At 43.1% G+C, this 25,018-nt stretch overlaps 1 protein-coding gene across 2 annotated transcripts in view; it reads right to left on the bottom strand.

Moving 5' to 3' along the window:
• Window positions 1-25,018, bottom strand: part of ULK4 (unc-51 like kinase 4) — a 511,789-nt gene that overhangs the window by 148,082 nt on the left and 338,689 nt on the right. For both annotated transcript variants that reach the window (XM_010835460.1, XM_010835461.1), the window contains 2 exons: window positions 15,630-15,796; window positions 4,981-5,079 (listed from right to left, as the gene is read on the bottom strand). In XM_010835460.1, the coding sequence (XP_010833762.1) occupies window positions 4,981-5,079; window positions 15,630-15,796 (266 nt within the window). The remainder of the gene's footprint in view (window positions 1-4,980; window positions 5,080-15,629; window positions 15,797-25,018) is intronic.

Here is a 25,018-nt window from a genome sequence, read left to right as displayed (position 1 = left end):
CATCTCATAGGAAAAGACTCTGATCTGGGAAAGACTGAGGGCAAGGAAAGAGGATGACAGAGGATGAGATGGTTGGATGGCATCACTGATTCAACGGACATGAGTTTGAGCAAATCCCAGGAGATAGTGAAGGACAGGAAAGCCTGGCACGCTGCAGTCCACAGGGTCGCAAAGAGTTGGGTACGACTCAGCAACTGCACAGCAACAACAACACTGTGTGATAAGCTGGCGTGTTTGTGTATGCAATGGCCGCTCCTTGATCTTATGCAGGATGCTTATGAAGGGATGTTGAGCATCTTGTATATTATCAACTGCAGAGTATATGCTGGATCTCTGTAATTAAAAAATTTTTTGTCAGGAGGCTACAAGTTTACAAAAAGAACTGCCAGACATGTCACTAAAAAAAAAAAAATCCAGCAAATATTTTAGGAGCTCAATAGTGGAGATATTAGATGAGGACTGCAATCCTACCCAAGCGGCAGAGTCAGTGTTGCAGCGGATGAGAAAGGCATGGCTAATATGAAAAGTATAAGCCAGGCTAAAGACTGGCAACTTTGGCATATAATAAAGAAAAATTTAAGACCAGTTATCTCCTATAAATTTGAAAATACCTATGTTAATATAGGGAAAAGGAATCTGTAGCATATATTTTTAAATAGCAATTAATTACCTATTTACAAAATTCATCCTGGAAGTACAGCCTAGCTTTCTATTTAAAAAAAAAAAATTTCAGGTCAAGCAATTACTTTGATTTATCTTTTCTTCAGGAGATACAGTCAAATTGTTACGTCTCTGATTGGCCATATCTTATACTATAGTTACCAACTGAGGGTTCAAAGATCCCCTTGAAATTATGCATTATGTAGAAAACTTAGAATATAGGTAAGTCTATGCATTTTTCTGGGAAGAGAGTCTAGAATCATCATATTCTCTAACCAGACTTAAAATCACTGTCTTATTCTCATAGTTCATTATGATTCCAAAGGGTATAGTATAAGTATGGTTTGACAGGTTTCATATTCCCTGAAGGATAAGTATGCTTACGTTCACAGGACCCTATCTGAAAAGAACCTCAAAAGCTAACAAGTTCATTCTCCTTCCTTTAGGCAAAATACCTCTACAATTACCCAAGTCCAATGAAAACTAAAAGTCTGCTTATTTTTCCCTGTGGGAAAGCAATTCCAACACCTCATTCTGTAACTTATTACATTTTTAAACAACCATTGTAAAATTTATCTTTGGTCTGTACGTGCTCCGGTTGAGGCCCTCAATAGCTTTATGTCTGTTTTTCTTTACTTTATACATAGATATAAATGTGTATTATCTTTACCAGAGAAGATAAATTGAATGTTTGCTGCAGGCTATTTTTCAAGCTAATGACTTCAGTGATAAATATGTATGTATACAACAGAGTTCACATACCTTGGGTAAATGTTTGGCCAACGTACTAGAACCTAAGTGTGATTAAGTTACTAGTAATAAGAGTTCAGAGTTCCAAAGGCTGGTGAAAATATCTCAGAGGACACACTGCAGCAAGAAGGGATGGTATCAATTTACATTCCCACCAACAGTACAAGAGGGTTCCCTTTCCTCTTCATCCTCTCCAGCATTTATTGTTTATAGATTTTCAGATAATGGCCATTCAGACTGGTATGAGGTGATACCTGATTATAGTTTTGACTTGCAGTTCTCTAATAATGAGAGATGTTGAGTATATTTGCATGTGTTTGTTGGCCATCTGGTATATCTTCTTTGAAGAAATGTCTGTTTAGGTCTTTGTCCATTTTTTGATATAGTTGTTTGTTTTTCTGATATTGAGCAGTATGGAGATCTCTCAAAAAGTAGGAATAAAACTACCATATAACCCAGCAATCCCACTACTAGGCATATGCCCTAAGAAAACCATAACTGAAAAAGACACATGTACCCCAATGGTCATTGCAGCACTATTTACAATAGCCAGGACATGGAAGCGACCAGACAGACCTTGGTTGGGATTACTTATTTTTTTTTTACTTTTATATTACTTTTTAGTATACTGTCTAAGGAGCAAGCGTATTTTAATTACATAGCTGCAGTCACCATCTGCAGTGATTTTGGAGCCCAAAAATATAAAGTCTGCCACTGTTTCCATTGTTTCCCCAGCTATTTGCCATGAAATGATGGGACCGGATGCCATGATCTTAGTTTTCTGAATGTTGAGTTTAAAGCCAAATTTTTCACTCTTGTCTTTAACGGTCATGAAGAGGCTCTTTAGTTCTTCTTCGCTTTCTGCCATAAGGGTGGTGTCATCTGCATATCTGAGGTTATTGATATTTCTCCTGGCAATCTTGATTCCAGCTTGTGCTTCATCCAGCCTGGCATTTTGCATGATGTACTCTGCACATCAGTTAAATAAGCAGGGTGACAATATATAGCCTTGAAGTACTCCTTTCCCAATTTGGAACCAGTCTATTGTTCCATGTCCAGTTCTAACTGTTGCTTCTTGACCCTTCAAGTCTGTCCTTCCTTGGTTATTCTCTCTCAGCTTTTGAATAACTTATAGGGTTCTTTGTAAAACTTAACATTTACTCTCAATTACTGTTTAATAAGTCTTTATATTGAAATTCTCCTGTTTAAATCACTATGTGTTTTTTGTCTTTTGGTGGGATCCAGAGAGATACAATCATAAGATCTTTGTGCTCATTGAGAATATTTGTTAACAGTGTATTTTTAATTGCTTTCATTTTTCCTTCTAGTGTAACTGTATTATGGTTAAAATATGTTGTCTATACAATTCCTCCTTATTGATATTCTTCTGATATTTACTGATATTCTTTTAACCTAATGCATGGTAAGGTGTTTCCAGAAATTCGAAAAGGAGGTACAGTCTCAATTTTCAGGGTAGAGAGACAGATATGTTTCTATTAATCTTATTAAAGTTTTCATATCCTCTATGCTGCTGCTGCTTAGTCGCTTCAGTCCTGTCCGACTCTGTGCGACCCCAGAGACGGCAGCCCACCAGGCTCCCCCGTCCCTGGGATTCTCTAGGCAAGAACACTGGAGTGGGTTGCCATTTCCTTCTCCAATGCAGGAAAGTGAAAAGTGAAAGTGAAGACGCTCAGTCGTATCCGACTCTTAGCGACCCCATGGACTGCAGCCACCAGGCTCCTCCATCCATGGGATTTTCCAGGCAAGAGTGAGGGGTCAATTAACTTTTTCTGTAAAGAGTCAGACAGTAAACATCACAGGCTTATGAGCTACAGAGTCCAGGTTGTAACTCCTCAACTCTACCATTGAGATGCAAAAGCAGCTGCAGACAATGCGTAAATGAACTGTTTGTGTGGCTGTATTCAATAGAACTTGACTTACAAAAAGAGGGTGGAGTTAGCCCACATTGCCTCATCTGTCAACCCCTGATCTACATTATCATTTTTATCTACTTGATTCATCAAGCAATGAGAGAGATAGGTTGCTGCTGCTGCTGCTAAGTCACTTCAGTCGTGTCTGACTCTGCAGGACCCCATAGGCAGCAGCCCACCAGGCTCCCCTGTCCCTGGGATTCTCCAGGCAAGAACACTGGAGTGGGTTGTCATTTCCTCCTCCAATGCATGAAAGTGAAAAGTGAAAGCGAAGTCGCCCACTCGCGTCCGCCTCTTCACGACCCCATGGACTGCAGCCTACCAGGCTCCTCCATCCATGGGATTTTCCAGGCAAGAGTACTGGAGTGGGTTGCCATTGCCTTCTCCAAGAGATAGGTTAGTCTCTCACTACTGTGTTTTAAAAATATTTTTCCCTGTATGTTCTGGTTCTTCTCCCTTTTTAGAGTTCTATGCTCTGTATTTGACACAAAAAGTTCATAATTATATCTTCCTGTGCATTTTATTCTTTACCATTGTAGAGTGCTTCTCTTTGTCTTGATAAAGCTTCCTCTGCTTTGCATTAAACCCTACATCTAATTTAGGAAAACATTTAGAAAGAAAATACATAATAAGACAATAAAATTAAGACTAAAGATAAGCTTAAGAATAAATCTAGTTGGAATAAATTCAACTGTTAAAAGAAAGCAAATCTCAGAATGTGGCAAACACCAAGATCCATCCATAAGAGACATGTGAAAAAGAGAATCCTAGAAGTTTACCTGAAATAGATTCTTCATCTGCTTTGAACTATTTTTACTGTTTAAATCTTATATGCTATTGATATAAGTATTATCCTACAGATCACATATTGCATCAGTTATATTTAACGAGGATGTTCTGAATCTTTTATACGTCCATAAAGAGAGCATGATTTGGGTTAGCCTTCCCTCTGTTCACTGGAGCCCCATTTGTATTTCCAAAATATATAAAGAGCTCACACAACTCAATAACAAAAAACAACCCAAGCAAAAAATGGGCAGAAGACCTAAATACACATTTCTCCAAAGACATACAGATGGCCGACAGGCACAAGAAAAGATGCTCAACATTGCTAATTATCAGGGAAATGCAAGTCAAACAGATAATGAGATTCATTTGCTCCAAACTCCAAGTCTCCATTAGGTTCTCTTCACATACTTTGTAGTCTTGTGCAGTCTCCTGTGTAATTTCACTTATTTCCTTCTATTTCTATGGAGACAGCAGTCTGCCTGTGCTTCTGCATTTTAGGGGAATCCTGCATGCCAAGTAACTCTAATATATCTTTCTGAAAGAGAACTGATCCCCACAATGGATTTCTTCTTCCTTCTTGGAATTCATTGATTTTTTTTTTAACCTCATACCCATGAAGAAGAATTTGAGACTCAGTCTTACTTAGATATCCACTTAAACAGATCATAAGTCACTGAGAGTTAAAGCAGAAATTTAGTATTTCTAGGCTAAACATTGTTCTGACATTTCTTTTGGTTCCAGTTTTGAAAGGAATCAAAATATCAGAGAAACTCAAGACATCATGAGACTAACATCACATCACCCTCAGCAACGGCCCAAGAGACGCACGAGCAGGTGCGTGAGCTCTTACCAGCGGGATGAGCAGGCTGACGAGGTCTATGAGAGGCTTGCCGAGTAGCAGCAGGTCTTCCGCGGCCTGAGTGCTCCCTCCTGAGCCGGATTTCTGTGCCTAAACAGGTAGAGGAGAGGGGAAGGGTCTTGGAGATTAGTCAGCTTGGCTACGGGAGACCAGTGCAACACCTGATGGCGGCCGGGGAGGCCTCTAACCGCAGGCCCCCAGGAGAAGTTTCGCGCAGTCACCACGTGGCAGAGAGAGCACATGCTGCCACCAGCTCAGGCCACAGAGGGGTGTGGGTGATAAACCAACAGCACGGGCAGCCACTGGCAGGATGATGTTGATGTTGACAGACCCTGGGGGGCAAGCACTTTTTCTTCTGAACCATCCTGAGACATGGTGAGGTTATCCCCATTTTTCAGGGGAGAAAACTGAAGTTCAGAGAGGTTGAGTAGTATGTCTGAAGTCCCACAGATAATGAATGACTTAGCTGGAGTATGAATCCAGGCTAAATGACTCCAGATAACCCAAGCTCGCTTCTTCTGGGCACTTCTATGCACCTTTTATGATGCAAACCAAATCCATTCTACTGTGTTCTCCATCTCTATATGCACACATCTGCTTGAATAACATCTAAAATATTTATCGAATGAATAGGCTTTGGACTGGGGCTTCCCTGGTGACTCAGTAGGAAAGAATCCACCTGCAATGCAGGAGATGTGGCAGGAGCCACTGGTTTGATCCCTGGGCCGGGAAGATCCCCTGCAGAGGGAAATGGCAACCCACTCCAACATTCTGGCCTGGGAAATCCCATAGACAGAGGAACCTGGTGGGCTACAGTCCATGGGATTGCAGAGTTGGACACAACTGAGTGATTAACAACATCAACAAGACTTTGGACTACTGCATGAAGAGGCTCAGATACGGGTCTACAGTGCCTAGGAAGAATGCAATGAAACAAGAATTGAGAAAGGAGTGGCTTTAAGGATGTCTTTTTCCAGGAGCTTTTTATAAACTGTCTCATTCTAGAGGAGATTTCTATGAGAGATGAGTAATTTTAAACTGAGAGAAGTCACTGATTATTGTGTTTGCTATAGTATATACACATTTCATTTGCGTATACGCTCTGTTTTTAATTTCACTCAGAACAAAACTACTAGGTAAGGACCTTTGCCAGAGCCTTTGAGTAGGCTGCCCCACCTCAGGTCCTTACTCTGGACCCTAGGGCCCCTCTCATAAATGTCAAGGCTCCTTCTGCCTCCAGGCCTATGGATGGAATCTGGGTTACCTGCTTTCCTTGGTTCAAAAGGACATTATGGAAAATCAGACATCTGCCTTTTAACAGCTTGCACTGCTCTACAGCCAAGGGGGATGACAGTAATCAGTAGCTCGGAGTTTCGTCCCACCTCTCCCCTAGCTCTATCTCAACCCCTGGCCTCTACCAGAAAGGTGGGACTTTCTCCCAGAAAACAGATTTGTAGCACTACCCTAGGTCTGAACCTTTGTGAGGCTCGGCTGTTGATCTTGCCTTCTGAAGCATGATGTAAGGCAGAATACTGACCTTTTCACATTAGCACATTAGCCTTTAGAGAAGATGACTGCCTCTTGGAAAAGATAAGGTAGTCCTGCGAGCCAGCACCTAGACAGCGAAGGGCACCATGCCACTGCTTCCTTTCCAAACACATGTAAGCAAGGAGACACATCCACAAACACAAGCACACACTGTGGGACTCTTTCCACCTGAATGGCCAGTGGCCCTCCAGACCCTCCACAATCTACAGGCATTTCTTATTGTCACCAAGAAACATCCCAACCCTGCCTGCCAGTATTTGGGTACCAACTCCCTGCAGAGATGCCGAGGGTTCCAGAAAGGGATTGCTACAGCTCTACACAGAGGGAGGTGCACATCAGGGACGCACCTGAAATTCAACTCTCCCCCCAGGGTACAGGTTCACAGCAGAAGCTTTGTGTGCTAAGTGCATCACATGCGGGGAGCTGAGCAACAAACCCGAGGCCCAGCTAGCCTCTCTCAGGGTCTCTCTAGCTCCCCAACAGCACACATTCTCGGTCAGCCTTTCGATTCGCAGATGCCTTCTGTGTGCATGTTACAGAGGGATCTATTTTTAACATTTATTTATATATTTGGCTATGCTGGGTCTTAGTTGTGGCATGTGGGACCTTTAGTTGCAGCATGTGGACGCTTGGTTGCGGCATGTGGGATCTACTTCCCTGACCAGGGATCGAGTCCAGGCCCTTTTCATTGGGAGTGCAATGGCACTTAGCCATTGGACTCCCAGGGAAGTCCCCAGAAATCTAAGTCACTCAGTCATGTCCGACTCTTTGTGACGCCATGGACTATAGAATTCTCCACAGTCCATGGAATTCTCCAGGCCAGAATACTGCAGTGGTAGCCTTTCCCTTCTCCAGGGGATCTTCCCAACCCAGGGATCGAACCCAGGTCTCCTGCACTGCAGGCGGATTCTTCACCTGCTGAGCCACAAGGGCAGTTCAAGAATACTGGAGTGGGTAGCCTCTCCCCTCTCCGGTGGGCCTTCTCGGCCTAGGAATCAAACCAGGGTCTCCTGCACTGCAGGTGCATTCTTTACCAACTGAGCTATCAGGGATGCCCAAGGGCTCTTTTAACAGCAAGAAGCACCCCGCCTCTGCTGCGATGTCGCTGCTGTTCTCCCTGTGCAGTGCTCAGCCTTTGCCTGTGGTCCCCCGACCCCTGCCCACAACTCACTGCTCCAGGCACTGCTGGGTGGCAACTGACCCCACTCCTGGCCATCCTGGGTTCTTGGTCCCCCCAGCTGTCACAGCCTGAACAAGAAGAGATGGCAGACTGAGCCAGGTGCTACCAGTAAAATCTACTGGATTTGGTGAAGGATTGGAGGAGGAATATGAAAAAGGGAAATTTTAAGAATAACTCCCAGGTTTCTAGTATGGCAGGATGAGAGTGGTGGGGCTTGCGAGCAGGAGGATGGTGTGGGAGGTGGATCCTGAGCTCTGCTTTGGACATGCTGAATTTGAGGGGACTATGGGACATTCTAGCGGTCCTGTTTAGGAAACTACTGGATATATTAAGAATAGATCTCAGATGAGATCCCTAGGTTGTAGACATGTAAAATGTGGGAATGACAACTTGTGAGCCATATGTAATATTAAATGGGAATATATTAATAGCATTACCTAAAATGAGATAAAGGGATTCAGCTAACTTATTGGCATTAAAAAAGGCCAGGGAGGATATAAACCTATTACATCTAACATTATATGAGTCTAGCACACAGAGGGCAGGTAAGAACCCCCCTGCCAATGCAGGGGATGTAAGAGACATGGGTTTGACCCCTGGGTCGGGAAGATCCCCAGGAAGAAAAAATGGCAACCCACTCCAGTATTCTTGCCTGGAGAGTTTCATGGACAGAGGAGCTTGGTGGGCTACAGTCCATGGTGTTGCAAAGAGTCAGACACAACTGAGCATTTGAGACACAACAAGGCATTTGTAGAGAACAAGAGACAGTCAGTTCTTCAGGCAATTGCTGTCTGATGTCCTAAGCAGGTTTAATTTAAGCATAACCAGCAGTGGTGTGGCCAGACCAATCCAAGTCAGACCTCAGTGTGCTTCCCAAAAACCATCACTCACATGCTTGCCATGCACAGATGATACAACTCAGTCCCAGGCTGTAGAACCTCACAATTTCATTAAAAGAATGGCAGGCTTTACTATGGTAAACAGTATGGAGGTTCTTCAAAAAACTAGAGTCGCCACATAATCCAGCAATCCCACTCCTAGACATATACCCAGACGAAACTACAGACACATGCATCCCTATGTTCACAGCAGCACTGTTTACAACAGCCAAGACATGGAAGCAATCTAAGTGACCACCAACAGATGAATGGTTAAAGAAGATGTGGTACATATACACGATGGGATACTGATTCAGCAATAAAAATTGCCATTTGCAGCAACACGAATAGATCTAGAGATTACCATACTGAGTGAAGTCACCAAAAGAAAGATAAATACAAAATACATGATATTGTTTATATTTGAAATATAAACTACAACACGGGTGAACCTATCTATGAAACAGAAATAGAATCACGGACACAGAACAGACTGGTGGTTGCCGTGGGGGAGGATGGGAGTGGTTATGGATCGGGAGTGTGGGATTAGCAGATGCAAACTATTATGTACAGAATGGATAAACAGCAAGGTCCTAGTGTATAGCACAGGGAACTATATTCAGCATCTAGTGATAAACTGTAATGTAAAGGAATATATATAACTGAGTCACTGCTATATAGCAGAAATTAACACAGTATTATAAATTAACTATACTTTAAAAAAAAAAAACCAATGGTAAGCTTTCCACTGCACTAAAGGCAGAACGTGGAAACTGCTACAGTGGACGTGGAAATACAGCTGAGGTGGGATTGGGGAACGGTGACAGGACTTCATCGTTGGACGGTGGGGTGAGGTCTACAGGGAAGGACATGCACAGCCTGTGCTTCAGGTGCTGGCATCTGCTGCGGAAAGAGTGGTGAGGTGCAGGAGCCCCATGGAAAAGGCCAAGGTGACTGTTTGGTGTAGGTACAGGAAGCACAAATGAATGACAGGCGAGGCTGGAAAATCACCCTGGGGCTGATCATTCAAGGCCTGGAGTGTCTTGCCAAGCAAATGATCTTGTGATGAGATGAAGAGATATCATCAGTTTTCAAAGGGAGGGAGACGCATGCTGAGGACCACGGGCTACAACAGACAAATCTCACTTGCATTCAACCATGAGACAGAAGAGGTCGCAAGAATACGAAGAACTGTACAAAAAAGGTTTTAATGACCCAGATAACCACGATGGGGTGGTCACTCACCTAGAGCCAGACATTCTGGAACGTGAAGTCAAGTGAGCCATAGGAAGCATTACTCTGAACAAAGCTAGTGGACATGATAGAATTCAGCTGAGCTATTTCAAATCCTAAAAGATGATGCTGTGAAAGTGCTATACTCAATATGCCAGAAATTTTGGAAAACTCAGCAGTGGCCACCACAGGACTGGAAAGGGTCAGTTTTCACTCCAATCCCAAAGAAAGGCAACACCAAAGACTGTTCAAACTACTGTATAATTGCACTCATTTCACATGCTAGCAAGGTAATGCTCAAAATTCTTCAACCTAGGCTTCAACAGTATGTGAACCAAGAACTTCCATATGTACAAGTTAGATTTAGAAAAGGCAGAGGAACCAGAGATCAAATTGCCAACATATGCTAGATCATAGGAAAACTCAAAAATATACAATTCCAGAAAAATAAATGATCCAATCAAAAATGGGCCATAGAACTAAACAGACATTTCTTCAAAGAAGAAAAAGCAAGGGATTTTTTAAAAAAAGACATCTACCTCCCATTCATTGACTATACTAAAGCCTTTGACAGGGTGGATCATAACAATCTGTGGAAAATTTTTAGAGATGGGAATTTACCAGACCACCTTACCTAGCTCCAGGACACAAATGTATGCAGCACAAGAAGTAACAATTAGAACTGGACATGGAACAATGGACTGGTTCAAAATTGGGAAACAAGTACATCAAGGCTATATAATATAGTCACTCTGCGTATTTAACTTTTATGTAGAATACATTATGCAAAATGTCGTGCTGGACGAATCCTAAGCTGGAATCAAGAATGCTGGGAGAAATATTAACAACCTCAGATATGAAGATACCACTCTAAAGGCAGAAAGAAAAGAGGAACTAAAGAGCCTCTTGATGAGGGTGAAAGAGGAGAGTGAAAAGCTGGCTTAAAACTCAACACTAAAAAAGCTAAGATCATGGCATCCAGTCCCATCATTTCTTGACAAATAGATGGGGGTAAGTAGAAGCAGTGACAAATCTTATTTTCTTGAGTTTTCAAAATCACCGCAGACAGTGACTGCAGCCACAGAATTAAAAGATGCTTGGTCCTTGGAAGAAAAGCTATGACAAACCTAGACAGCATATTAAAAAGAAGAGACATCACTTTGCCAACAAAAATTCATATAGTCAAAGCAATGGGTTTTTCCAGTAGTCATGTGCAAATGTGAGAGTTGAACCATAAAGAAGGCAGAGCACTGAAGAATTGAAGCTTTTGAATTGTGGTGCTGGAGAAGACTCTTGAGACGCCCTTGGACAGCAAAGATATCAAACCAGTTAATCCTAAAGGAAATCAACCTTAAATATTCATTGGAAGGACTGATGCTGAAGCTGAAGCTCCAACACTTTGGCCACCTAATGCAAAGAGCTGACTCACTGGAAACGACCCTGATACTGGGAAATATTGAGGACAGGAAGAGAAGGGGGTGACAGAGGATGAGACGGTTGGATGGCATCACTGACTCAATAGACATGAGTTTGAAGGACAGAGAATCCTGGTGTGCTGCCGTTGATGTGGTTGCAAAGAGTTGGACACAACTTCAGTTGGTGACTGAACAACCAGACGGGGCAAGCTCATGGGGAAAACAGCAGGGAGAAAGCCGTGGAGGAGTCGAACCAGCAACTTCAAGAGATACCGAAATAGAGGGACTTCCCTGGTGATCCAGTGGTTAAGACTCCATGCTTCCAATGCAGAGGGCATGGGTTTGATTCCTGGTCTGGAAGCTAAGATCCCACAAGCGGCACAGAATGAACAAAAATAAATAAAAATGACTTTCTTACAGAGAAAGAGATACTCAAATAGGGTAAAGCCCCCATCCCAACAGCCTTCACTTGAGTGTGAGATGAAGGGGGACTCAGGGGCCACATTTCAGTCTTAGGGCAACACTGACACATCTACTAATGGAAGCCAGTTTAACCACCCTCCTCTCAAGTAATGCTTGAAGTTTCTCCCATCACTCCAGAAATGACAGACGAGAGCCAGATTGGGAAGTCAGGTGACCTGGATTTTGGTACTGAATATTTTCCTTCCTTAACCCCCAAACTTGGTGAGTTCCCTGCACCCCCATTCCCTCTGCAGGACCCTGGACACGGTTCAAGGTGATGATTTGCTCCACTATCTGCATGCTGATGGTCTTACCAAAATGAACCTCCCTGACACTCAACAACCTTCCTCTCTTGATGCCTGTGCCAAGATCACAGGGGCCAAGCCCTGGGCTAGGCTCACAAATGCAAAATAAAACCATACATTAATACCTCATAAGCCTGCTAGGAGTTGGTTTACTCCATAAATACAAACTGAGTGCCTTCCCTAGTGTTAGGACACAGACATGAGAATATTACAGCCCCCATGAACCCTCTGTAAACAGGAAGGGGAGGTGAGTGTCTTCCCTCTTATTGCTATTAATAACATAGCAACCAATCATGGCTTACTTTCCCTGGGCCAAGTATATGTACTTTCAGTTCAGTTCAGTCGCTCAGTCGTGTCCGACTCTTTGTGACGCCGTGGACTGCAGCATACCAGGCTTCCCTATCCATCATCAACTCTCAGAAACTGTTCAAACTCATGTCCATCGAGTTGGTGATGCCATTCAACCATCTCATCCTCTGTTGTCCCCTTCTCCTCCTGTCTTCAGTTTTTCCCAGCATCAGGGTCTTTTCCAATGAATCAGTTCTTCACATCAGGTGGCCAAAGTATTGGAGTTTCAGCTCCAGCATCAGTCCTTCCAATGAATATTCAGGACTGATTTCCTTTAGGATGGACTGGTTGGATCTCCCTGCAGTCCAAGGGACTCTCAAGTGTCTTCTCTGACACCACACTTCAAAAGCATCAATTCTTCAGCGCTCAACTTCTTTATAGTCCAACTCTCACATCCATACATGACTATTGGAAATACCATAGCTTTGACTAGATGGACCTTTGTCTGCAAAGTAACATCTCTGTTTTTTAATATGCTGTCTAAGTTGGTCATAGCTTTTCTTCCAAGGAGCAAGTGTCTTTTAATTTCATGGCTGCAGTCACCATCTGCAGTGAATTTGGAGCCCAAGAAAAAAAAGTCTCTCACTATCACCATTGTTTCCCTGCCTATTTGCCATGAAGTGAGGGGACTAGATACCATGATCTTAGTTTTCTGAATGTTGAGTTTTAAGCCAACTTTTTTACTCTCCTCTTTCACTTTCATCAAGAGGCTCTTTAGTTCTTCACTTTCTGCCTTAAGGGTGGTGTTGTCTGTGTATTTGAGGTTATTGATATTTCTCCTGGCAATAAATATGTCCTTTATATTTACATATCTTGTGTTCTCTCATTTAAGTCCCTTGCTGAGTAGTTGGCACCATGTATGCTTTACAGATGAGGAAACTGACACTCAGGTGAAATAATATGCCCAGCATCTCACAGGTGAAAGTGGTGTGGCTGGGATCTGAATCCAAGGTATTCTCACCTGCAAAGCCCATGGGACGCCCCCCCCCCTCACCCCACCCCGGTGAGCTGGGCACACATATTTGTCTCTGCTTCTGTATCTTTGGTATAGTACTCCTCAAGGCAAGCTGGGGGCAGAGTCTGGGCTCCTAAGAGACATTCTGACATCTCCCTCCCAACTCCTCACCTCCCCGGTACACATGCCTATGTCATATCCTTCTCCTCCCTGAAAAGGAGATAGGTGCCTCAAAATTGGAGAAGGCAATGGCACCCCACTCCAGTACTCTTGCCTGGAAAATCCCATGGATGGACGAGCCTGGTAGGCTGCAGTCCACAGGGTCGCTAAGAGTCGGACATGACTGAGCGACTTCACTTTCACTTTTCACTTTCATGCATTGGAGAAGGAAATGGCAACCCACTCCAGTATTCTTGCCTGGAGAATCCGAGGGACGGGGGAGCCTGGTGGGCTGCCGTCTATGGGGTCACACAGAGTCGGACACGACTGAAGTGACTTAGCAGTAGCATTATCATTTTAAACACTGACAACAGTCAAGTTCTAGTTTTAAGAGGTTAGTGTTAAGAATGCAGAAGAATCCCATGTGTGGAGCATGTTTACAGATGGAAGAGGTGACTTAGGCTTCGAAAGAACCTACAGCTCAGTATTATAGAAGGATGTGTCTGTCTTTGATGCCAATTCCATTTCTTTACCCAATTCTTTCCCTAATTCAATTTCAAGGAGTCTACCACTTTCAGACAGATACCAGGTGCCATGGAGATCAAAGTCGGTCGTCAAGGTCAAAAGCAATACATGGCAGCTATTACAGGGAAAGACTTAGAACAATGACAGCAATAAAACATAGACTGGTGCTAAAAAAAAAAAAAAGAAAAAGAAACAGTGATGTATTGGTATACTAGCAAACTGAAAAAAAATTAGAAAGTAATTTGCATTAAGGAGTTTTAAACACCCTTGAATGTCTACCTGATGACTTGAAATAAATGATTTCTATTGTTCTAGAATTCAAAAAAATTTTTTTAAATGTCTGATCCTTTTTATCCACAATCTCTTACAGATTGATACCATCAGAGTATCCTCTGAGAGACATCTACACCTTGAAGAATTACATAAAGCTACCACTGTGGAAACTGAAACAAGAAATGATGCTCTCTGATGAGACACTTAATAGAAAAAAGAGGGAAAACTAAGAGAAATCCATAATTCAGGATTCCGTGAGTACTTAGCCAAGCTTTACTGTTCATTTAGAGCAATTACAGATGAGCAAATAAAAACAAGTAGGTAGTTCAAAGGCCAATTTCATCTACTGGCTTTACAAGTTTGGGTTAAAACTTACTATCATCTTTGCTGAGGGGCTCTTGGAATAATTTATTAAGCCACATGAAACAAGTTAAATACTTCACCAGCTTCACTGCAGACACAACACGCCATTTACCATAATGATGAATAAGAGAGACTAAACCAGGGTTGAGGGACTCATTCTTGGCTCTTGCTACTATGACTCTTGGCAAGGTATCAGAACGGTCTGCTTCCAACCTTAGCCTCTGCATCTATCCAGGCTGGTATGCTACCGTGACACACAGCACTTGCGACTTAACTGGGACTCCAAATACAACAATGAATTCCTATTGGCCGTGTCCTAACATGTGGCCTAAGTATCAGCTGACTCAGCTGGTTAGAGAAAGCATGAAAGGAGACAGGCATGTGGTGAGAGCTAACACTTGGCCAAGAAAGTACCTGATGAACTCATACGCCCTTCCTGTCTCAGACCACAATGCCAGGTTACAGTCTCGGGCAACCTGACTTTTCCATGGCCACTAAATACACATCTCTAGTCCTCAAAAGCATCTTGCAATTTCACATTATTGGTCATAAGAGAAAGTAAGTGCGAGGTACATGCATGCACATGTGTGTGTGTCTATGCACATATATTCATATTACACGTATGTGCATGTGTGTGCATGCCTGATAACTCAATCCACTACTCCTCACTAGCTAACTCGTACTGCTGGAGGTGATGGGAGCACCATCTCCGGACAGCGAAGACTGCATAGTGCATGGCCAACCCCACAGTGAGAACAACCTCTTGAGTTGCTGGCAGTTCCCTAGTAAGTGCTCACTAAGTCTTGTCTTTGGCCCCTCCTGCTTCTTTTCATATTCAAACTAGCTGTCTGACATTGATCACCCAAAGATGACTGTCAAATCATATGTCTTTTTCAAACCGAAAGACGCATTAGAGGACGATGAGAGAAAAGAGAATGATGAGCATGTGGGACGTGGGGCGGGGCTGTTGGAAAGGCGGGGGAAGGGGTCCTCTACCTGCAGAGCCAGCCGCACGACCCCGGAGGTGTAGGTCAGCATGCCGTGCAGAATGTCCAGCAGGGAGAAGAGCAAGGCGGCTGCAGTGTCGTTGTTGCTTTCGTTGTCCGCATCCAAACACAGTGTGGCAGTCTCAGTGAACAGGCTGCAGACGTGACGGACCAGTCCTGAGAGTAAAACAGGAGAAGGGCAAAACTGTCATCATAGAACATGAGAATAACGTGCCACGTGAAGCCAACAGAACAGGCACATGTATTCCATAAACTCTGGACAGTCCCTCAACTATATCTGTTGTAGACACACCTGGGAAAGGTTTTGAAAATGCAGGTCCTCAGCCCCCACTCCCAGAGAGACTGCCTAGGAGCCTGAGGCCTAGGAATATACTTGCTAAAAAGCACCCCAGGTGATTCTGATGGGAGGGTCCCCCGAATTACACTTTGAAAAACACTATCCTACAGGGACAGAAGAGTCGCTGACACTGGAAGAAAACGTGTTGGGTGTGAACATCCTGTCCCCAGGTTCTGTTTAAAGGCACAGTTCTTCATGGGATGGTTCGGTGACACAGGTGAGGCTGAGGATCTATCAGGATTGACAAATAACTGGGTCACCTCAAGAAGATAAAGCAATGAAGTGCTTTTTTGCACATGCATTCTAAAAATTATGATATGTAACATAATGATTTCAAGCCATGTGAAATTGAGAAATTGCCAGGTTCTATCATTTTGTCTCTGCAAACTTCGTATTTACCGTGTGGTTCGTCTTCATCAACTTTTAGTTTGATGTACTTGTTACAACAAATACATTTAAGCTGGTGTTCTGTATTATTTTTGTTATGTAAAATTACACTTTGAATTCCCCAAATGATTCAGATGCAAAAGTGATGAAAAGACAACATGAAATGTCATAAATCGAAATGGTGAGGGGTCCTTCCGTCTAAAGAGATCGTCATCGTCTGAACGTTCTAGAAAAAGTGAATCTTCAAATATAACTATTCTATACAAGCAAACTGGGAAGAAAACAGGGTAAGGAAATATGACATGTGTTGTAAGCTGGACCTGCAATCCATTTATTTATTGGACGTGCAATCATTTATTGGACCTGCAATCCATTTGTCCCTACTTCTCAGATGATCAACTGGACGGAAGCTCTGCCAAGCATAGCCATCCAAGTTCTGCTATCTTTCCCAAACACTGCACACTGTCATTTCCAGTAAGCCAAGCTGGTTTTCCTAGACAAGTGCAAAGTAATTAGACTACAAAGCAATTAATTCTGTCACTAAAGGCAGAGAGAAACCAAAATTACAGGGCATCAATCAAGGTTGTACTCCTTGTGGTGAAAACTGGCACAGTCACAAAGTTGAAAATAAATGTATTTGAAGGGAAAGGAATCTGCTAATGAATTAATAGCAAAATTTCTCTGCTGAAAGACAAGGTTTGATAGTACAAGTCATCAAAGACACACGGTAAAGAAGAGCAATCGTTAAGACATGTGCATCACACTGGCAGGCATTCTCCAGTGAGTTACAAGGCATTGCTCAAGGGCAGGCTATGAATCAGCTCTTGGCGTTTGTGAGCTGCAGGGAGAGTAGAAGGGCTTTAAAAAGAGGTTGCTGGGATGGGGTGGGGAGAAAGACTGGGGGAAGGGATAGTTTGGGAGTTTGGGATGGATATGTACATGCTCCTATATTTAAAATGGATAACCAAGGAGGACCTACTGTGTAGCACAGGGAGCTCTGCTCAATGTAATGTGGCAGCCCGGAACGGAGCGGGGTTTTGGGGGAGAATGGATACATGTATATGTATGCCTGAGTCCCTTCATTGTTCACCAGAAACTATCACACCATTGTTAATCGGGACTACTCAAATACAAAATACAAAGGTTTTTTAAGAGAGTTCAGTTCAGTATTCAGTAAACACACGCTGCAGGAGAAGATGTCTTCCTTTGTGGAGTTCCCAATCTCTGTGACACAGCATGCTGATGGTCAGAGGAGCAGGGAACCCGGCGATGTGAACAGCAGAGAAGGACACAGCCCGTCAGAAGGAGGCACTGACTGCCGGATACCCATCAGCGTGCTGCCTGACTCAGACGAAACAGATGATGAACAACTGTGCTCTCCCTGAGTTTCATTCCATCTTCAAGGAAGGAGTGCAAACAATGAATGCAATCAAATCCCTACTGGGCTGCACTCTCCAGCTTATTGTGTGAAGGAAAAAAGACAACGAACACCAAGCTCTGACTACAAACACAGAAGTCACCTCCTGTCATGGAAGGTGCTCATATGAGATTAGAAATGAAGTATGACCTAAATATTTCTTCACAACCGTGATAATGCCAGCAAAGCCCATTGATATGATGTAAGAGGCCTATCTCAGTCAGTGCTCTTCACAGAACTTTCACTGAAGATGAAAACTCACATTTTTCTTGTTTGAACTATGAAAACAAAGAAAGCCATGAGAAATTTTAGAAAAATGAATTCTTATTACGCTCTTCAATAATTATCAACAGTTTGCCATTGTCTTAAGTCTCCTTCAACCTCTAACAGTCCTTTCCCCACCTTCAATTTTTCATGCCATTTATTTGTTGGAGAAATGAGGATATTTTTCCTATAGATGTTCTTGTAATGCTGCTCCTGTAACTCTGCATTTCCTGTAAACTGGTAATTAGACCCAGAGACTAGACTTACTTCAGGTTTGATTATTTAGGCAATAATACTTGGAGCTGGGCACTCTGTATTCCCTGTAGCATTCTATCTGGAGGGATACACTGTCTGTTTATTCCACCCTTAATAATGTTAAAATTGACCTAGGTGTTCTGGGATTGTTAGCTCAAGCCATGCAGTATAAACTTCCCCATCAAATATTATCTACTAACGTCCAATATCCAGTCCCATTATTTCATTAGACATGGCAATACAGAATTTTCAAATTCTATCAGTCCTGAAAGATGATGCTGTTAAAGTGCTGCACTCAATATTCCAGCAAATTTGGAAAACTCAACAGTGGCCATAGGACTGGAAAAGGTCAGTTTTCATTCCAATCCCAAAGAAAGGCAATGCCAAAGAATGCTCAAACTACCGCACAATTGCACTCATCTCACACACTAGTAAAGTAACGCTCAAAATTCTCCAAGCCAGGCTTCAGCAATACGTGAACCGTGAACCTCCTGATGTTCAAGCTGGTTTTAGAAAAGGCAGAGGAACCAGAGATCAAATTGCCAACATCCGCTGGATCATGGAAAAAGCAAGAGAGTTCCAGAAAAACATCTATTTCTGCTTTATTGACTATGCCAAAGCCTTTGACTGTGTGGATCACAATAAACTGTGGAAAATTCTGAAAGAGATGGGAATACCAGACCACCTGACCTGCCTCTTGAGAAATCTGTATGCAGGTCAGGAAGCAACAGTTAGAACTGGACATGGAACAGACTGGTTCCAAATAGGAAAAGGAGTACGTCAAGGCTGTATATTGTCACCCTGCTTATTTAACTTATATGCAGAGTACATCACGAGAAACGCTGGACTGGAAGAAACACAAGCTGGAATCAAGATTGCCGGGAGAAATATCAATAACCTCAGATATGCAGATGACACCATCCTTATGGCAGAAAGTGAAGAGGAACTCAAAAGCCTCTTGATGAAAGTGAAAGTGGAGAGTGAAAAAGTGGGCTTAAAGCTCAACATTCAGAAAACGAAGATCATGGCATCTGGTCCCATCACTTCACGGGAAATAGATGGGGAAACAGTGGAAACAGTGTCAGACTTTATTTTTCTGGGCTCCAAAATCACTGCAGATGGTGACTGCAGCCATGAAATTAAAAGACGCTTACTCTTTGGAAGGAAAGTTATGACCAACCTAAATAGCATATTCAAAAGCAGAGACATTAGTTTGCCAACAAAGGTCTGTCTAGTCAAGGCTATGGTTTTTCCTGTGGTCGTGTATGGATGTGAGAATTGGACTGTGAAGAAGGCTGAGCGCCGAAGAATTGATGCTTTTGAACTGTGGTGTTGGAGAAGACTCTTGAGAGTCCCTTGGATTGCAAGGAGATCCAACTAGTCCACTCTGAAGGCAATCAGCCCTGGGATTTCTCTGGACAGAATGATGCTGAAGCTGAAACTCCAGTACTTTGGCCACCTCATGCGAAGAGTTGACTCATTGGAAAAGACTCTGATGCTTGGAGGGATTGGGGGCAGGAGGAGAAGGGGACGACAGAGGATGAGATGGCTGGATGGCATTACTGACTCGATGGACGTGAGTCTGAGTGAACTCCAGGAGTTGGTGATGGACAGGAAGGCCTGGCGTGCTGCGATTCATGGGGTCGCAAAGAGTCGGACATGACTGAGCGACTGAACTGAACTGAACTGATCAGTCCTTCTTTATTTTTTTAGCTGGTTTTCTTCTGTAAAGAACCTTCATTAACTGATTTGGATATCATAAAATGTGGTTTGTAAAGGAAGAGCAAGGTAGATGTTTGATAAATGTTTCTTTGTTATCATCTGTCTGTTTAGGCAATGGCAACCCACTCCAGTATTCTTGCCTGGAGAATCCCCAAGGACAGAGGAACTTGGTGGGCTGCAGTCCATGGGACTGCAAAGAGTCGGACACAACTGAGCGACTAAGCACAGCCTGTTTCCAGAAGTTATTTTGGGGTGTTTGGAGGTCCCAAATGTGAGCAAAGTGGCTAGAGATTACTGAAGTTACTAATCAGTTCACTATGGAGCATCATTGTGAATGTAACAGATTTTTAAATAACATATCTTATGAATATTAATTGATTTCAATCATCATTCTTTTATGGTAAACTTGTTCCGTCTTTGGTCACTGAGAGCCCTTTAAAGTGTCCTACCTTCTGCTAAGATAATATGTCCCAAGTTCAACTTATGAATTACTGCCTAAGACTGGGCATTAGCTACTTCTCCAAGGAATCCTGGTTTCTTTTAATGAGAAGGGTATTCAGAGACCATGGTCTGAGAGAAACACTCATTGCTACTGGGCCACTGATTAAGTGGACAGAGATAAATATACACCTTTTAGACAGAGAAAAAAATAATGAGTTCATGCAGATATTTCCAATTTCAGATTCCAGAAATGGACCCTCATCTATGAGGTTAAATGATTTTCAATAAGGGAATTCTTTAGAAAAATGAAATATTTTCAATCAAAGAGAATAGATCTGTTTGAGAGAAAAAAAGGTGCTTGACCACTATCTCACATAGTATTCAAAAATTAATCTCAGGCAAACCTCAAATCTAAACATAAAAGCTAAAATTTTTAAAGTTTCAGAAGAAAATAGAAGATCTTCATAACTAAGAGGTAGGCAAGATTTTTTAGGACTCAAAAAGTCCTTTCATCATTTGAAAGTGGATAAATTACACTGCATAAAAAATTAAAACTTGTGCAAATTAAGAGACACTATTAAGAAATGCATGCTAAGTCACTTCAGTTGTGTCCAACTCTTTGCAATGCTATGGACCTTAGCCCACCAGGCTCCTCTGTCCACGAGATCCTCTACACAGGACTACTGGAGTGAGTTGCCATGCCCTCCTCCAGGGGATCTTCCCAACTCAGGGATGAAACCTGCATTTTCTGTCTTCTGAATTGGGAGGGGGATTCTTTACCACTAGAGTTAAGAAAAAGACAAGCCAAAGACTAGGAGAAAAATTTATAAATTACATATCTAAGAACTTATATTCAGAACATATAAACAATTGCTAAACTCAATAATAAAAAACTGAAATATCCAATTTTTAAAATGGGTAATAGCCTCGAACACTTAGTTTACAAAAGATAATGTCAAAAAGCACATGAAAAGTGTTCAACACCGTTAGTCATCTGGAAAATGAAAATGAAAGTCACAGTGAGATACCACCACACAAACAGAAATAATTAGAATGAAAAACAAAACAAAACAAAACCCGACAACACTAAATGGTGGTGTGAGTGCAGAATGACCAGAACTCACAGGCATGGCTAATGGGAAACAGTTAACAGTTTTTTTAAAAAAACACATTTTTTATTTTTTTACCATATTATCTAGCAATTCTACTCTTAGGGGTTTATCCAAGTAAAATGAAAACATATATTCACAAAAAGACTCATTAGACCTGTAGTCAAAATAGCCCCACGATGGAAATAGCCCAGCTGTTCACCAACAGGAGAACAGATAAACAAACAGAGATCCATTCATACAATGGAGTACTCCTCAGCAATAAAAAGGAATGAGCCACTGAATCCCACACATGGCTGAATCTCAAAAAACAAATGCGGCCAAGAGACAGACACCAGAAACAAGTGAGGTGTATAAATTCAGTTGTAAGAATACGTTTCAAGGAAAACTCATCTATATTGATTGAAAAGAGAATAGCAGGTGCTTCTGAGGGAGGGGCAGGACAGAACTTTCTAAGGTGACAGTAATGTTCTGTACTTTAATGAGGTGTTGGCTACAGAAATGTATGCATTTCTAGAAATGCATATATATGATATATATAATATATATGGTATAAATATGTTTGTTTCACTGTATATAAACCATACCTGAAGGTTTTTAACATCTATTTTGAATTGGAGGATAATTGCCTGTATTGGCTTCTGCTGTACAACAACGTGAGTCAGCTTTAAGTATACATGTGTCCCTTCTGTCTTAAGCCTCCCTCTACCCACCCACATCCCACCCCTCTGGGCCATCACAGAGCACTGTTCTGAGCTCCCTGTGTTCTACAGCAGCTCCCCTTCGCTGTCCCCTTTACACATGGTGGTGTGTGTATACATCAAAGCTACTCTCTTACCCTCTCTTTCCCCTGCTATGTCCACAAGTCCATTCTGCACATCTGTGTTTCTATTCCTATCCCACAGAAGATTCATCAATATACCACTTTCCTAGATCCATATATGTGCATGGGCTTCCCTCCCTGGTGGCTCAGATGGTAAAGAAGCCACCTGCAATGCGGGAGACCTGGGTTTGATCCCTGGGTTGGGAAGATCCCCTGGAGAAGGGCCTGGCACCCCACTCCAGTACTCCTGCATGAAGGATCCCCATGGACAGGGGAGCCTGGTGGGCTACAGACTACTAGGTTGCAAAGAGTCAGACACGACTGAGCGACAAAGCACATGTGTATGTGCATTGATACACAGTATCTGTTTTTCTCTTTTTGACTTGCTTCACTCTGTGTAACAGGCTCTAGTTAACACAGCTAAAAATAAAAGTGATTGGGATAAACTGGGCAGGGTGGAGGAAGTCATGGGAAGCAGCGGGTGTGGCCCCACCGGGATGAGAGCAGTGTTTAACTTAGCACCGGCTTTCTGCCTGGCACTGGGCCTTTACCGGGCTTTTTACATGTCACATTTCATCTGAATTCTCTAAGAGCTTCAGGAGAGCTTTTTATCCAGATGCTGTTATCTCCACTTTGTATAAGAGAAAGCAAAATCTCACGGCATTTAAGTAACCAGTTCAAGGTCACCAAGTAAGCAGAAGCCACCAAGTGATCTGGACCTGCATATATTTTAACTCTTGAGGTCCACGGACTTTTATAAATACCACAGAGCCTCCGGGAGCAGCCAGTGGGGAACTGAGACCAGAAAGTCAAAGAGGAGGCCTTTGCAATTTGGCCATGACCACGTGCTGGTGTGCTGGGAAACAAGGAGGAGGAAGAAACGTGAGTTAACAAGTGTGATTTGTGACTTTGTGGCAACAGTGAAGTATGGCCAAAAAGCTCCGGAAAGAGAAAAACCAGACTCTCACCAGAAGTGAGCAAGTGAGTTTTCTAGGAACAATAAGTTAGTTTTCAAGTTTTGAGATAACGTCCAGATGCCAGAGTCCAAAGGTAGTTGAAATGAGGGCACAGAAACTGGGTAGAAGTCAGACTGGAAAAAGAGAGGTGGAAGATGACCAGAGAGGGTGGGAAGTTTCCAAGGGTGAGAAGACCCTAGACAGGAAAGGGATTCATAGGAGAAATGAGGCAAAGGTGCCAGCATAACAGAAAAAGAACCACGATAACGTAAGGCCACAGGTATCAATGAATGAGGAGAGTCAATCAGGAAAACGGTGTCAAGGCTGTAGAGTTGACACAGATCGAAGCCTGAGAAAAGTTCACCGATTGGCTCATTTCCAGGTCCCTGATGACTTGTTGGTAAAGTCCGTAGGGTCCCATGCCCTGAAGTCAGACTTCAAGTTGCCAAAGCTTTTGTGTTACATCTCCCCACATACCACATAGGTTTTGACATATTTGCTTCCATTCTATCCAGAATTTCCCCATAGAGGGAGTTAGGAAATAGAGTTTCTTGGAAGGAAGGGGAGTGTAGACTTAGATTTGCATGAAGCTGACCACGCCAGTTGCCCAACCACTGTGAGGGCCGAGGAGGGAGCCCCTGAGTCTCCAAGCCTGACCCACGGGACCCAAGGATAAGACTGTTAGCAGAGCGCTGTGAACGACCTCACACAGGACACATGTTCCTAAAGTGAAGGAATACATCTAAGGAGGTGGTGAAGGGAAGGAAAGGAAAGGAAAGTGACATTCCCTATGTCTCCACTTTCTTTCTCCCCAGTCAAGAGAAAGATCCCCTGCCTCCAAAGAGATGGAAGTCCCAGGACACTGCCAGAGTTGTGTTCTCCAGAATGAGGTGGGAACCACCATCAGCAGGCACATGGGTTTGACTCTCTCGTCTACCTCCCTCCCAAGAAGGCTGAGGACAATACAGTGGAGGCGGAGGCCTGAGCCCCTGGGAGTGGCCTAGCCATGCCTTTTGTTGTTGTCTTGGGAGGGGGTTTCCTCTCCTTTTCACTCAGGCACCAGACAGAGATACACTTATGACAAACCTAAACAGCATATGAGAGACATCACTTTGTTGACAAAGGTCCATATAGTCAAAGCTATGATTTTTCCAGTAGTCATATAAGGATGTGAGAGTTGGACCATAAAGAAGGCTGAGCACCAATGAATTGATGCCTTCCAACTGTGGTTCTGGAGAAAACTCTTGAGAGTCCCTTGGACTGCAAGATTAAACCAATCAATCCTAAAAGAAATCAACCCTGAAAATTCATTGGAAGGACTGATGCTGAAGCTGAAGCTTCAGCACTCCGGCCAACTGGTGCAAAGCACTGACCCATTGGAAAAGACCCTGATGCTGGGAAAGACAGGGCAAGAGGATAAAGGGGCAGCAGACGATGAGATGGTTGGATGGCATCATTAACTCAATGGACATGAGTCTGAACAAACTCTGGCAGACAGAAGGACAGGGAAGCCTGGCATACTGCAGTCCATGGGGTTGCAAAGAGTTGGACAAGAACCACCACCACCTCTGGCTTAGGTCAGCTCTGCTTCAGACCTCCTGGGGCAAATGCACAGGCCCCTGCTGTATCCCCTGCCATCCCCCTCAGGCTAGATGGCTTCCATCTCC

Source organism: Bison bison, unplaced genomic scaffold (genome assembly GCF_000754665.1).
Source record: "Bison bison bison isolate TAMUID 2011002044 unplaced genomic scaffold, Bison_UMD1.0 scf7180017864043, whole genome shotgun sequence".
Taxonomy (NCBI): Eukaryota; Metazoa; Chordata; class Mammalia; order Artiodactyla; family Bovidae; genus Bison; species Bison bison.
The sequence above is the reverse complement of the archived record's forward strand: the minus strand, read 5'-3'. Positions and strand labels throughout refer to the sequence as shown.